Consider the following 14,657-nt stretch of genomic DNA (forward strand, 5'->3'; position numbering starts at 1 on the left):
CTAAAAAATGCTAAAAAAAAATCGAGCGTGTGTAGAAACTTTTATGACAGTCTTGCCAGAGTGACCTCTTGGTTGAATTTAATAATCAAAAACTTGACTTGTACAAAAACCAAACGGGGGGCCAAGAGACATCAGGTGGTCTGGCCTTTGTCGCCAAACCTGGCCCAGCCTCAGTGAGAACCCACCCAAAGGGCCCTTGGAGGGCGGTGGAGAAAGGATGGGGTGGGGGGTGGAGGGATTGCAGAGGCGCATTTTGGGTTGGAGGCAAGGGAAAGGGGGCCTGCCTGTCCAGGCAAGACCCCCAGGGGGCGCCCGTCTCCTCTCTCTGTGCTGTCTAGGAAAGTGGGTCAGTTCTATCTGGCCTCTTAGGGCTCCCTCAATGGCAGCACAGGGCTGGGCAGTTGAACCCACAGCTTCCAAGCCTGAGGTGGGTGTTATTGTCATCCCCATTTTTCAGATGGCTTTTTTTTTTTTAATGTTCATTTTGAGGTGGGGGAGGGGCAGAGAGTGACGGAGAGAGAATCCCAAGCAGGCTCCGAGCTGGCGGTCATCGCAGAGCCCAAGGTGGGGCTCGATCCCATCAACCGTGAGATCATGATCTGAGCCGAAATCAAGAGTCGGACGGCGCCCCTTGGGGCTGGTTTTCTGCTGGTTTTTAACCACCAGGCCTGACTTCTCAAGAGTCTGTCCCCCCCTCTGCATCCCACTGTTTAATCGCCGACCCCATCACCTCATCTTCCAGGGGGTTTTCAAGCATTCCTCGCCCCAGCTCCCAGCAGCCCCTCCGGGATGATTTGGAAACTCCTCTCCTGAAGCTGGTGTCCTGACCCCTGACTGCCTGTGTATTCTCTTCCACAGTCCCCGGCTGAGCGGTCATTCCCCTGCTTGCCAAGCTCCGAGGGCTCCCTCTGGTGGCGGCCAAGGGACAGCTCCCTCCCTGTCTTCTCAGCCACAGCAGACAACCAAGGTTTCCCCCGAGAGCCTGCGCAAGACCTATGTGGCCTCCACCCCTTTGTTTATTGAGCTCACCCTTCCTGGAACAGTGTTTCCCCTTTTCCAACCCTCAAAAGCACCCTGGCCCTTCAGGTCCTGCTTAAACTATTCCTTCTCCTTTTTTCTTCTTAAAAATTTTGTTTTTAAGTAATCCCTACACCCAAAGTGGGGTTTGAACTCACAACCCTGAGATCAAGAGTTGCACGTTCCACCAACCGAGCCAGCCAGGCGCCCCACTCCTCTTCGCAGAAGACTCACTCACTCCTATCTCAGCACTCTCGGCACTTTTTGGGCAGGTCGAGACTGTGGTGCTGGGGACACGGCAGTGACAGAGAGGGCCCTGGCCCTGTTCTCCTGGGGCCCATAGTCCAGAGTGGGCGGGGCTGAGAGATGGGGGGTGGGGTGCAGTCTACGGGGACACCAGGGAGGGCTTCTTGGAGGAGGGGGTGGCTGAGTGGGACCTGAGGATTGCCAGAAAGTGAGCCCGGGAAAGAGGAATGTTTCTGTCGTGCTCAAGATGCTGTCTCTGGCCTCAGCCTCCTGCTCATCATTAACTCAACAGATTCCCTGGAGCCCCCTGGGTGGGGGGAGGGGGCCCAAGGCTGCTCTGTGCCTGCTGGGGATATGGCAGTGACGGGACGCCACCTTGGCCCCATCTCACTCACTTCCCAGTTGGACGACGTCACAGAACTAAGCCTCACGATAAGCAGAAAAGATACAAACTTGCAAGCTGGGATGTGCTGAGAGCACAGCACAGGCATCTGGGTTAGGGGCCTGCCTAGCGTGGAGTGGGTGCCAGGAAGCGAAGGAGACTTTGTTCATTTATAACTTCATTTTAGTCATTTTGGACTTCCTCTGGGAAGGCACTCGGCCTGGCCCACAGATGGGACTGGTGCGCGCGTACAAACACACACACACACACACACACACACACACACTGGTCTCCACCAGGGGCAACTCTCGGGGGGCTTTCTACAGCCATTGCCCCACCTGCTGGTCACACTGGGGATGACACTTAGTGGTCCCAGTGGCCACTACCCCCCGGGGGGGGGGGAGGGGAGAAAGTGAGGGGGCCCTGGGTGGGCGCCCTCCTCCCCCCCCCCTCCCGCTGGGTCACCTCGGCTAGTCACCTTCGAAGGACAGGTTTGAGCTGGCCTGGCAGACCTGCGAGTCTGAACTGGAAATGATTCCCATTCCAAACATCTCTCTACTCGGGGCTGGAGTCAGCTCCCTCAGTGCCTGCCTTGTGTCCATTAGAAGCTCTGAGTGCCGTCTACGTGTCTTTGATTAATAAAGAATGGGAAAGCGAAGTCATGATTATTTAATAACGCAGCCTGTCTGGGAGTAAAAGTCTTTCAAAACATAGGGCCCAAGGGGGAAAAACGATGACAGGCAGTAGAGCAGGGCAGGCAGTGCGAGGCGAGGCGGTGGTTAAAAGCATTGGGTGTTTGGGAATCCGAATGATCTGGGGTTTGGGGACCCGGTTCGGCCACGTCTAAGAGGTGTGGTGCGGGAGGCTTTACCCGCCCGGGGCCCTCCAGATTTTGATCATTATTTTAGGGCCAGATGCCCCGGCGCAGAGCATGTGCACCCCAACTGGGTGCGGAGTCTCGTTCGGACTCAATCTCGCCCGTGCGCCAATTAAATGAGACCTGTCTAGAAAGTGGTTGGCACAGCCCTCTGAGGTCGGTGGGTTTTTTTTCTTTAAATATATTTGTTTAATGTTTACTTTTGAGAGAGAGCATGAGCAGGGGAGGGGCAGAGGGAGAAGGAGAGAGAAGTGGACTCACTCGAAGCGGGGCTCGAACTCCTGAACCGTGAGATCATGACCTGAGCTGAAGGTGGACGCTCAACTGACTGAGCCACCCGCACCCCTATTTTTTTTTAAATACCAGTTTTATTTATTTTTTTGAGAGAGAGAGGGCACAACTGAGCGGGAGGCAGAGAGAGAGAGAGCAAGAGGGAGAGAGAAGTGGGATTCACTCGAAGCGGGTCTCGAACTCGTGAACCATGAGATCATGACCTGAGCCGAAGTCAGATGCTTAACCGACTAAGCCACCCAGGCGCTCTGAAGTGGATGTTTTTATGATCTCCCTTTTATGGGATCATTATTATTTTCCATTTTGCAGAATGGTAAACTGAGGCCCACAGGTTATCAGGTAGGAAGTGGCACAGACGGACCGACCTTGAGGTTTGGCGAGCCCACGGACTCTCTGTAGCGAGGGCTCACGCGGCTTGGAGCCCAGTTCCGTGGGTCACCAAAACTTGTCTTCCTCTCAACTGTGAGACCAGAATTTTCCACAGGTGTCCTGGCAGCTAAGAGGGCAGCTGCCCTCTCGGGGGTAGGGGTGGGGGGGGGGCAGGCTCTCATCCATCACACCCCACCTTCTCCGCTGCGCCAGAAGGCAAACCACAGCCAGAGGGTAGAAAAAGGGGGCCCAGAAGCTGGGGCTCTGGAAGAATGGCCTGCTGCTCCCGACTTGCGCACCCGCGGCGCTGGGCTCCGGTGACTGGCCCACGGCGGGAAGGCCCAGCCCTGGCCTGATGTCTCTGCCACCAGGAAGGCCCCCGAGGTTGGGCCCTGCTGCTGGCCTTCTCTAACCTCCAAGGCCAGGGATGGGGCAGCGAAAAGTAGTTGTTTTAAAATTCCACTCGGTTCAGTCCGTTTCCCCCCTGCCAGGTGGAGGAGGTGGAGTGTGGGCGGGTCAGAAGTTAGACCCTGTCCGTTAACGGTTCATCCCCTGCACCCCCTCCCCTGCACCCCCGGGGAACGGGGAGCAGGTGGGATTTGCAGTCGGGGGCGGGGCTCATGTTTTGTGGAGAGGATGGTTCCGCGCCTCCCCTACGGAACCACCGGACCCCAGCCCTTGTTTCTTCGTACCCCTGTGTCGTTTGGGGCTCGTTTCAAATCTCGTCCCGTGCCCTCGTACCCTCTCGCCCTCTCCCAGTGAATGTCACCTCTTCCCCAGAGCACCCTGAGAATCCCCCAGCTGGGCCTCAGCCGGCTTGCTGTTGCCAGCTTGGGTCTGCCTCCTTGCTGTTCCCTGGGACAGCCTCCCTCCCAGTGTGAGCGCTCATCCTTCGGGTCTGGGTCTCGGCTCGATGGGACGGGATGCTCTCATGGCCCGAACTGGCCTCAGGCCTTCCCTGGCCTCATCTTGGGCTCCCTCGCCGGCCAGAGACAGGGGTCGGTGCACCCCCATCACTATGGTGAGCGCGCAAAGTTGATTGGCCACGCTGCCGGATCAGTATCCCGCCCTCAACGACCCGGACCCGTGAAATCTGGCTGGGATCAGAACTCCAGCTCAGAGGTCCCCTCTCGGCAGCCAGTGACAAGGACGAGGCTCTTGAGTGAGCGTGGAGGAAAGGCTCTTCCAGGGCAGGGCTGCAGGGCCCACGCAGGGAGCAGGCCCAGAAATAGAGGCGAGAGGGGAAGACCCAAGTCAGGTAGTCACTGTATTTTATTGGAAAACATTGATATATATTTTTCTTCACAGCTTGAACTGAACACAATATTGCCCGGTTTAAAAAAAAAAACAAAAAACAAAACAAAACAAACAAACCAAAACCTAAACCAAAACACTCCGAAAATGTCCACAGCCTCACGCCTACCTGCCCTTGACCCTCAGCTCTTGGCTGGGTCTCCCACCAAGCCCCGTCCCTCCCCTCCCCTCCCCAGAGGCTGGGAGCCAGAGGGTGGGTGAGGAGATTCTCAAAGCTGGGCAGGTCCCAAGAAAAGCCACTTGAACGACCTGGGGGCGGGGTGTGTGTGTGTGTGTGGGTGGGGGGGGGGGGGCAAGATGAACTGAACAGAAAAAGGAAAAGAAGAATCCAGACGACCGAACTGCCCACATTGACTTACTTGTCCCAGAGGCGAAAATCAGAAGCAAGGTCACGGATCATGCTCTCCGCTGGGGGAGTGTGGGGGCAGGCAGGCGGGCGAAGGGAGAGAGGGCACAGAGACAGCACAGATGTTAAGGAGCCAACCAAGTCACCACGGAGAAGCGGGAGGGGCCGGCTGGCCAGTCCTCCGGGCAGCTAGCCGACAACACCATTTTATTGCAGGTATGTTCTCTCGAGAGCGTGGTGGGGCTCGCCTTCCCTCTCCCCACCTTTCGGCTAGCCCGGCAGGGTCTTTGACAGAATTAGTTTTAAGGGGCATAAAGAAAAAAAGAAAGAAAAAAGAAAACCAAACCCAAAGGATAACCTGTACATTACAAAGCAACATCCCCACATCCGTTCCAGCGAGGGGACCTCGGTGCGGGCGGGCGGGCGCCTCACGGCGGAGCGGCATGGGACGTTAGCACCAGGTATTTACAGAACAGCCGGAGATCGCTTTCGAAACACGGGTGTGGACAACCTGCAGAGCGGCCCGGCCGAGCGGCCCCCACCCAGCCCGACCTCAGGAAGTCGATCGGACGGTTTCAGAACAGCGGCCGGTGGGATCTGAGCGTGGTCCGCTCTGTCCGTCCCCTTGGGCGAGTCGGCCCCCTCGACTGGTAAAAGAACGCCGGCTTCCGGGACTCCCTTGCCCCTCGACCCCCTCCTGGGCCACAGCCAGTCAATACCACAACTCCTCAACTCCCCCCAAGTCCTTCTGGAACGCCTCTCTCGGCACCCCTGCCCCAAAAGGCTGCCGGGATGTGCACACGGAGTCACGGGGCTGGTTGCATGCAACAGTAAAAGGCATGCTCTTCTGTCCGGGTGAGGCCTCGTCCCCTCCCTAGCAGGTCCCGGGACGGGGCTGGCAGCCACCCGGCACCCAAAAGAAGATGACACACGAAAGGAAACAAACCAAAACGGAGGAGAGCCACCCGGGCTGGAGGAGGAGGGCAGAGGCTCCCCTCAGGGGAACGGGGCTTCGTCTTACGAACGCATCAGGCCTCGGAAGATGTGAATGGAAGGGGGGAGGGAGAAAGGAAGGGACGGTGGGCACGGGACGGAGGAGGCTCAAGGAGGGAGAAAGAGCAATCATGCAGCTTGGGACAAATCTTTTGTTGCTTTATCAGATTCTCAGTCAATCGACTGGTGTTTGCTAGAACCGGGGAACGCGGGGGAGTGTTGAAGAGAGCGCGCGCGCGAGAAGAGAGAGATCACGAGAGTGGGCATCACCAGCTGCCCGGGGGCCTTCACTTGGCCGTCATCATCTGTACAAACTCTGTGGAGTGAAACGGAGAGCGGGGGGTCAGCGGGTGAGCGCGGCCGGGCCGGCGGCCCTCCCGGGCGCCAGGGGCCTGGGGCTTGTTCCCGAAGCCGCGCCTCGCGGCCGCTCCGGAGCGAGCGCCTGGCGTCAGCTCACCTTCATAGTTGACCTGACCGTCCCCGTCGATGTCAGCCTCTCTGATCATCTCGTCCACCTCCTCGTCGGTCAGCTTCTCGCCCAGGTTCGTCATCACGTGACGGAGCTCGGCAGCGCTGATGTAGCCGTTGCCGTCCTGGGTGTGGGGACGGGGAAGGGCTCCGAACCTGAGGCTCCGACGGGGGGGTGGGCCCAGGGGGAGAGGCAGCACGGCGGGGACCGGCAGGCACCCACGCTCAGCAGGGGAAGGGGGGGCCTCCCGAGGCCACGCGGCAAGCCGGCACCGGGAGCCGTGCCTCGTGGAAGCGGTGACCCGGGGCCCCAGCCACCCGTCTCTCCGCCGGATCCCAGAGCCACTCCGGCAAAGGACCGCTTACCTTGTCGAAGACGCGGAAAGCCTCTCGGATCTCCTCCTCGCTGTCTGTGTCCTTCATCTTTCTGGCCATCATGGTCAGGAACTCCGGGAAGTCAATGGTCCCGTTCCCTGGAAGCGGGGAGAAGGGAGTCGGGAGTGCTCTTGGCCCGGACCCTGGGAGGCCACACCAGAGCCCCGGCAGAGGCGGCACCCGCTCATCCGTCACCCCTAGGAAGGTGCCCCAGAGTGGGGCCGTCTGCCCGCGCCACGGGGCTCACCATCCGCGTCCACCTCGTTGATCATGTCCTGCAGCTCGGCTTCGGTGGGGTTCTGTCCCAGGGACCTCATCACCGTCCCCAACTCCTTGGTGGTGATAGTGCCGTCTCCATCCTTGTCGAAGAGGGAGAAGGCCTCCTTGAACTCTGGGGTACGAGAGGGAACGAAGCAGAGGTCAAGGACCACAGGGAAAACTGTCCGTGGACGAAGGCCAAGGGAGTCCGTCCTACCTGAAGAAGTCAGAGCAAGACTTCTAGTCCGAGCCCCTTGCTTCGGGGCTCAGGGCAGACCCCTTCCTTCAGTCAACATTTATTGAGTACCTACTCTGTAACCGGTGAAGCTACCCATTCCGCCAACCTGGCTCAGCGAGGACAGAGGGGGAAACACAGGCTGACGGCTGTTCTTAGAGAATTCTACAGTTCTTGTTGGTCCCTGGCTTCAGCCTCTCTCTCAGATGATGAAACGGACTAAAGTCACAGAGTGGACAAGAGCCAAGAAAACTCTCTATCTGAAGTAGGCCGGCCAAGGCCAACTGGCTGGGAAGGGAAGGGGAGGCTGCAAAATGCCTTTGCCCGGCCCGCGTACCTCTCGACTGGTACCGCGGGCCCGGTTCCCCGGGCCGGCGCCACCGGCTCCCCGAGGAGGAGTGGCCGCGTGTGACGCAGTGAGGGGGTGGCCGGCAGCGGGGCGCGGCCGACGGACGGACGGCGCGTGGGGTGGGCGGAGGATGGAAGGAGAGGGGCCGGCTGCCAAGCGGGATGGAGAGCTAGTGGCGCTGAGTGGGAAGGCCACAGCTGGGGACGCATCAGGAGCGGGGACAGAAGCACGCGGCTGCCGCCCTCCCACCGGGCCCATTTTGGCACCTGGGGCTCCCTGGGGAACAGATGCCTGGCAGCCTATTCCCAGAGGGTGTGGGCCGGGGTGACGTGGGGGACAGTTTGCTAATGGGGACGGGGCGGAGAGCGTGCTGTCTGTGTCACACAAGGGCAGAGCCGGGGTGTGGGTGGCAGGTGCCGCGAGAGCCACACGCACAGCCGAGAGAGAAGCTGTGTCCCCCAACCTCCGGGCCACCGGGAGACGAGTCTCCCCAGGGACACCGGGGAGGCCGGTCCCAGCGCCAAGGCCTTGCCGTTGCTGTGGAGGGCAGGGGGCGGGTCGTGGGGGCTCCCTGAGCTCACGATCACCCAACAGGGCGGTTCCCCAGCTCTCCTTGGCGGGTCTCCACAGCCACTGGGGGCCATTTCCAAACTGAAAGCGTGACCGACTGTGGGCTGGCTGGCGGGGGGAGGGAGGAGACGAAGGCAGGTCGACTCCGGCCTCCTCCCGCTTCCGACATGGGGCATTCAGTACTCATCACGCGGCCCACCGGACCTGACAGCACAGCTGGGGTCTGGGGAGCTGCAGGGGCCCGTTCCGTGAGCCCCTCCCCTGTGTCTACTTCGTGCTGGCCCGCGGTCGTGGACATGAACCGAGAGGCGCTTTCTGTCCTCGGCAGTGCAGTCTTGGGAGAGGGAGACTGAGCGACCCACTCAATCACACAAAAGTTCCTGCAGTGGTGACCTTTCTGGGCCTTAGGGGTCAGGCAGGTGGCCACAAAAATGAAGGAGATGGGATCCCAGGATTTCTTTTGGCTTCCCGGGAGATGTACGACCATTTGCTTACTCATTTATTTGGCCAACAAAACGTACGGAGCACTATGTGCTGGGCACTGAAGATACAGAGCGGCCCCCCCCCAACCAAAAAAAGCCCCCATTCAAGTTGTTCACACCTAGTGACAAGAGACACAGCAGGTTAAAGATATAAAATAGTTTCAGATCGTGAGAAGAGCTACGAGGGGAGCGCCTGGAGTGACGTGCTGGGAAGCAAAGGAAGGTGATCTGAGACCGGGAGTTAGGGGAGGCCTCTCCAAGATGACATCTGAGCGGAGGCCCAAAGGATGAGGAGGGGCGAGGGGAAGCTGTTTCTGGCAGAGGAGAGTGGCTGCAAGCACGTGCAGAGGGGAGTGCGGAGCGCAGGCGAGCGCAGAGGTGGGAGTGACGAGCCATCTCCTGGGTGGCTCCTAAAGTGGGGCGGGAGCTCTGCAGCCCCCGAGGGAGGCTCGCCTTCGGAGCCCAACTGGCAGGAGCTGGGACAGACGGAGGGGTTCGCCCTGCAGCCACGGGTCAACAAAGGCCCCCTGGATGACTCCAGCTCAGGAGAGGAACACAGACGTGGCATCTCAGGACCACGGGGGCCGGTGTAATCGGGGTGCGGTGTGCAAATATCCACAGTTCCCCACGCTCGAAGCACAAGGCACGGCATTAAGCGACGTAGGGAACACACGAGCACATCTGTCGGGTGCTACTCCTGGCCGGGCGCTCGAAGGCCCTCCCGGGGCAGGACGAGGGGGAGGAGGGGAGGGGAGCTCACCTGCGATCTGTTCCTCGGTCAGCTGGTCAGCCTGGAAAGGCAAGGAGGAGAAAGTCAGTCACTGGGCCAGCCCCCCTCTGGTGAGGCCAGTTCCCCACGCCAGCCCACGCACCCAGGGACCTCGGCAAAGGAGGCACGTGCCTGACGGGGCCCGAAGGAGAGCCGGGGTCTGGGAGAAAGTCTGGTGATTCAGGAAGCTGGGGCCTGAAGTGGCCTGGAAACCCAGGCTGCCCGACAAGGGCCCTGAGTAGGCTGCCCAGACCCAAGGGCTTCCGGTCTCGACCTAGCGTGCCTCGGGGCCACAGCGGCTGGGGGGCCCCAGACCAGCCGCGCTGGCACAGCACGGCCGCCGGGAGCCCCAGAGGCTGAGTGAAGGGAGCAGTTGCCCTGGAAGCCCGACCGTGCAGCTCTAGAAGGCTCCACACTGAAACAGGCCAGCCCTTGGGTAGGACAGAGGGAAGATGTCTGGGCTCTTCGCTAGTTTCTGTGTCACCTATTTGGAGGTGCCAGGTCCGAGCACAGTGGACCCAACTGGCAAAAATTCTCCTAACTGGTGGTGCTGAACGGCTCTGAGTACTTGACAGAACCCCAGGCGGGCCAGAGGCGGCAGCTGTGCGTCCCTGGCCTGTCCTGTGCTCTGTTCCGTTTCTTCTGGAGGGGCAGGAGGGGCAGGAGGGGCAGATGTTGGGGAGGGGACTGCGGCGGCTGCTGCGGCACAGCACCACCGGCAAAGGCTGGAGGACTGAAGTCAGCTTCCCCGGCTTCAGCTTCGCTGCAGTTTTTAACCCTTTCCAGTCCCGGCCACTCTGGGGACCGGCCAGTCGGTGGCAGGCAGCCCTTGCTGCATGCGGGGTTTGGGGGTGGGGCAGAGGAGAGGCCGGGACCAGCCTCTGCACTGGTGTGCTGGGAATCAGCCAGGCCGGGGGACCTTCTGGATGAGGAGCTGGGGGCGGGGAGGCGGGGGAGCCAGAGTCCCAACATTTAGCTCCAGGCGGCCAGTACCCGAATTCTCCCTGGCTTTGGTGAATGCTGCCGACAAGGTGCCACCGGGCCTGGTGCCCAGGCGGCTGCCCCCTCCTTTGCTTCCACCATCGGGGGAAGGGGCTCCGCATCCACAGCACGGCTCTCGCCGTGAGGCTGGACGCCCTCAAAACTGATGCGAACTATCTGCACGGCGCCTCCAGAGCCTCCACCGGAAGCTAGCCACGACCCTCCCACCCCCACCCCATCCCAAACACTAAGAACTGGTCACGTTAGAATTGGTCTAAGATGTCTGTCCCCTTTCCTTTCTTTTTTCTTTTAGATCTAAGGGAAGAGGAACTTGAGGCCAAGCCCCAAACAGGCGGAATGGGAGGGGGAAGCACAGTGATGATGAAAGAGAAAGAGATGGCTGAGGGAGGAGGGAGGAAAGAAGGTGGAGAAGGAAAAACACCACACGTGCACATTCTAGAAAAGTCCGAAGTCTAGAGGGAAGGTGAGGAGGACGACCGGAGGGACGCTTCTGTACCGCCTTCCAAAAAGACTTGGGGCTGCTGGGCTCCTAAAATGCCGGCCCGGCAGCCCCAGCCCCCGAGCCCCCTACTCGGCCCGCTTCCCTTGGCTCCCATGGGCAGAGAAGCCCGGTCCTGACACCCGAGGAAGCTGCCGGGGGGGAAAGTGAGAAGAGAGGATGGGCTTCTGGTTACCGAGGGCCAGGCAATGCCAGGGGAGAGGGAAGAGAGAGAGGAGGGCCGAGTAACAGTCCGGGGAGGAGGGCTGCCGTCCTACTGGCACCTGGTTCTCTCTCCCCCCCTGGCCCCAGATGGGGAGAGCCGGCCCAATCCGGGGCCTTCCCACCCCTACTGCACCACTCTGCCTTCGGGCAGCACCGTCGGGGGGCTGGGACAGGTTGACCGGAATGCCCGGAAGGGGCTCCGCAGGCCTGTGTCTGCCACTCCCCCCCCTCCCCCCCCCCCCCAGGCCAGCTGGACGGTCCAGATGAGGTATGCCACGCGGGGTTCTGGGGCCGCTGCAAATAGGCGCGGCTTTGCCTGTAGAGCCTGTCAGACGCTCTCCCTCCCCGCACTAGGAGATCCTCTCCCCTGCCTGGTGAAGGAAAGGTCCCAGCTCCCGAGGTCTCGATCTGAAAGCATGGTTACTGCCCAGAAGACGATCACCCAAGAAATTATCATCGCCGGGCGGGCGGAGGTGGGGGGGGAGGGCCCTCCTCGGGGTTTCTTCCCTTTCCAAAATCTGAAGATTTTAAGCTTTCACAAAAAGTGTCTCCAAGATCACCCAGCCGCTCTACTGCTTCCTTAGCCCTCATCCTAGGCTCCGGCCAGGGGCTGGACAAGAAAAACAAACAAACAAACAAAAAAACAACCCTTGGGGTGGGGGAGGGAAGAGGGTATTATTTCTCTGCCCTGACCCAGCCCCCAGCCAACGCCAGGGAGCAGTGTTAGATGAGATCAGAAACCAAGGCCAGGGCCCCTCACCCGGGCCAAGGTGGAGCCACGGCGCTCAGGCCGAAGTCCAAGGCCGGTTCACAGGGACTCGTCCCACCCATACCTTGCGGATTACAAACGGGAAGAGAAACTAGCCGGGGCCAAAGCTCAGGTCCCATCCGGGAGGCGGGGGGCCTCCTGGCACCTGCCGGCGCTTCTCCGGGGCCCCTCTAGCAGGTCCCGCCGGGGGAAACCGGGGTAATGGCCAAGAGGAGCCACCGGGTCTGTGTCAGCAAGTATGAGATCTGATACAAGCAGCGGCTGCTTGCTGTCCCCAGCCCTGCCAGGGAGGAGGGCTGTGCACGGTTCCGCCGCTGAGCCTGGGGGGGCTGTGGGTGCTGTGGGTGGCAGGGCGCAGGAAAGAGCTCGTCTGCTGGTTTTCTCTCAGAGCCCTCGCCGTGCGAATTCACAGAAGCGCTCGGGGAGGCCCCTGGGCGGAACAAGCGGCCTTCAGGCCGACGAAGGGGTCCCTCCGGAGGTCCGCTCGGTTCCAGCTCTGCAGCCCCCACCCCGAGGCCCCAGGACCAGGCGTCCGATTGTCACCGACGCCACACTGTACTGCACTGTCATTTGGCACAAGTGAGGAGAGCAGCACAGGGAGCCGGAGACCGTAAGAAAACCAGGGCTCCGGTTTGGAAAAAGCCGCCCTCTTGGTCCGAAAAGGGCAGCGAGGGGGTGAGAATTCTCCGCTTACAAGGCTGGCTCATTTGGTGCATCCCAAACTTTGATCCCCCCACCCCCATTTCATGCGGCTTCAGTGCGCAATAAGGGGCCTGAACAACTCCGCCCACCTGCTCCCACTGCTGGGGCGCCTCCTGCCCAGCCCCATTCTTCCTGGGGAAGGGGGACCGTATGGCCACTCCCTTTGGCCTCTGCAGCCCCCTCCCCATCTACACGGAGCAGTCTTTGTCCTGGTCTTTCCCTGGAGACTTCCAGGGAGCTAGCCACATCCACCTCCAAATCTAGGCCCGGCTTGGCTGTCGTTCATCTTCTCTAACAACCCCCACCCCCACCCCCAGGCCTCCTTTCACCTCACCTCCCACCACCGCAGCCAGCGTCCTCTCCCACCGCCACCTTCTGCTGGACCCAACACAACACTCAGCCCCAGCCCCCTCCCAAGAACACCAACCTCCCCAGTTCAACAGCCCCAACCCACTAGTGACCTCAGAGCCCTTTCTGGCCGCCCCCCAAAGCAACCACGAGGCCTCCTGCTCCCCCACCACTGGCAGGCACCGGCCTCGCCATTCCCTCTTAACCACCTCGCCGACCCCAATCCTTTTCAGTCCCCGCAGGCTTCCAGAGCATCTTCTAACCTCCACTGCCACCCACCGCAGGCTCTTCCTCCCCTAAGCTTGCACCTCGCCCTCCTCCCCCTTCCTCTGCAATGCCGGTCTTTGGAGAACCATCCCCGCCCCCCCCCCCCAGGGTCTGATCTGCAGAAGTCACCCCCATCCCTGCCCCTCTCCCCCACCCAGGTCCAGCTACACACGGCCCCCCTCTCGGGAGCTCCCTGGCAGCCTGGCCTTCCTCTGATCTCCCTTCCCTGCATCCTTTTAGGACCCAAAGTCTTCATTAGGGCCCCGACACCCCCTCCTTCCCCAGCCAGTGTTTCTTACCTCGCCCCCTGTGGGGTCCCAACACCCCACCTCAGAGACCAAACGCCTCACTCTGGCTCCAAACGCCCTTTCTGGGTCCAAACGCCCCCTCTGAGGGTCCAGATGTCCCATCCCGGGTTCAAACGTCCCCTTTGAGAGCTCGGGTGCCCATTTTGGGGTCTAAACACCCCAGCTGGTATTAAAAGTCGCTTTTCAAGCCCCAACCCCCCTTCTGGGATCCAAATGTCCCGCTCTGGGTTTGAACGTCCCCCGGGCCGAAGGGGGTCCAGAGGCGCTCGCCGGGGCCCCAACACTCCCCGTTCTGGGTCCCTTCGCCCCTTCGGGAGTCCTGCCCGCCGTGCCCGCCTCAGAGCCCCAGCCTGGGCGGTCTCCCAGCCTCACTCACCATGGCGAGGCCGGGGTGTCCGGAGCGCGGGGATCAAGGTTCCTCCGGCGGCGGCAGCAGCTGCAGCAGCTCGAGCTCCGCCGCGCGTCCGCGCCTCCACACTCACTGCCCGCAGCGCGCGCCGCCGCCGCCACCTCCCGCCCCAACGGTCCTTCAACTGCCGCCGCGCGCGCGCGCCCCGCCTCGCCCGGCCCCGCCCCGCCCTGCCCGCGCGCCGCCGCACTGCGGCTCCCACGGATCCCTCCGCGCCCCGCTCCGCACCGACGGGCCCGCGGATCCCTCGCGCCCACCCCGCGCAGGGCCGGGCTTTGCCTCCAGGCGCGCGCGCGCGCGCGCGCGCGGGCACGCGCCTCCGCCGCGGGACTACTTTCCGTGGCCGCGCGCCCCGCCCCCTGGGTCCCTTCCACTCGCCTCCCCGGCGGAGGGGCACCGCTCGGCGGCGCGTGATGCGTCCCTGTGTGAGCCGCGCCGCTATTGGGTCCGGTCCATGGCGGAAATGAGAGCGCGGCGCCGATTGGTCCGGCCTGCCCTGCAATGCGTCAAACTGGGGCGAGCCACTGCGCGGTCGTGGTGGGGAAGCCTGAAATGTGTGGCTGCGGGCAGCCGTGAGGTGTGATGAGGCGAAGGGGGAGACTGTGTGGCTATTAGAGACGCAAGTATATTGTCCTGGTGGTCAGGGAATGGTAAAAGGGCTGGCGAAAGATGCAGAAGGCCTATCTCGGCCCTCCCCTCTAACGGGGGAAAGATGGTGCAATCCAAAATGCTGGGGTCTGGAAGCCCCGCCCCCAACTGGGCCCTGCTGGCTGGCGGGGTCTTCAAGGTTGTGCTCGCGAGGGTTCCG

The 14,657-nt window shown here is 61.5% G+C and overlaps 1 protein-coding gene across 2 annotated transcripts; it reads right to left on the reverse strand.

Annotated features, from left to right (window-relative positions):
• Positions 1-5,973: 5,973 nt before the first annotated feature.
• Positions 5,974-13,947, reverse strand: CALM3 (calmodulin 3). 2 transcript variants are annotated; one of them, XM_042969238.1, is made up of 6 exons: positions 13,817-13,947; positions 9,333-9,363; positions 6,926-7,069; positions 6,670-6,776; positions 6,293-6,428; positions 5,974-6,151 (listed from the first exon to the last, which is right to left on the reverse strand). In XM_042969238.1, exons 1-6 carry the CDS (start codon positions 13,817-13,819, stop codon positions 6,123-6,125), a joined length of 450 nt encoding a protein of 149 aa, XP_042825172.1. In that variant the 5' UTR covers positions 13,820-13,947; the 3' UTR covers positions 5,974-6,122. The 2 variants fall into 2 exon arrangements, with proteins under 2 accessions (XP_042825172.1, XP_042825171.1); XM_042969237.1 differs by lacking the exon at positions 13,817-13,947 and adding an exon at positions 13,432-13,692.
• Positions 13,948-14,657: the final 710 nt, after the last annotated feature.

Source organism: Panthera tigris, chromosome E2 (genome assembly GCF_018350195.1).
Source record: "Panthera tigris isolate Pti1 chromosome E2, P.tigris_Pti1_mat1.1, whole genome shotgun sequence".
NCBI classification, from domain to species: Eukaryota; Metazoa; Chordata; class Mammalia; order Carnivora; family Felidae; genus Panthera; species Panthera tigris.

Coding starts and splice junctions, on each gene's coding strand:
- CALM3 (XM_042969237.1), bottom strand. CDS start 13,542: ATGGGACATCTGGACCCTCAGAGGGGGCGTTTGGACCCAGAAAGGGCG. Junction 9,364..13,431: donor GGGACCCCACAGGGGGCGAG/GTAAGAAACACT, acceptor TTGCCTTTCCAG/GCTGACCAGCTGACCGAGGA. Junction 6,777..6,925: donor CAACGAGGTGGACGCGGATG/GTGAGCCCCGTG, acceptor CCCCGCTTCCAG/GGAACGGGACCATTGACTTC.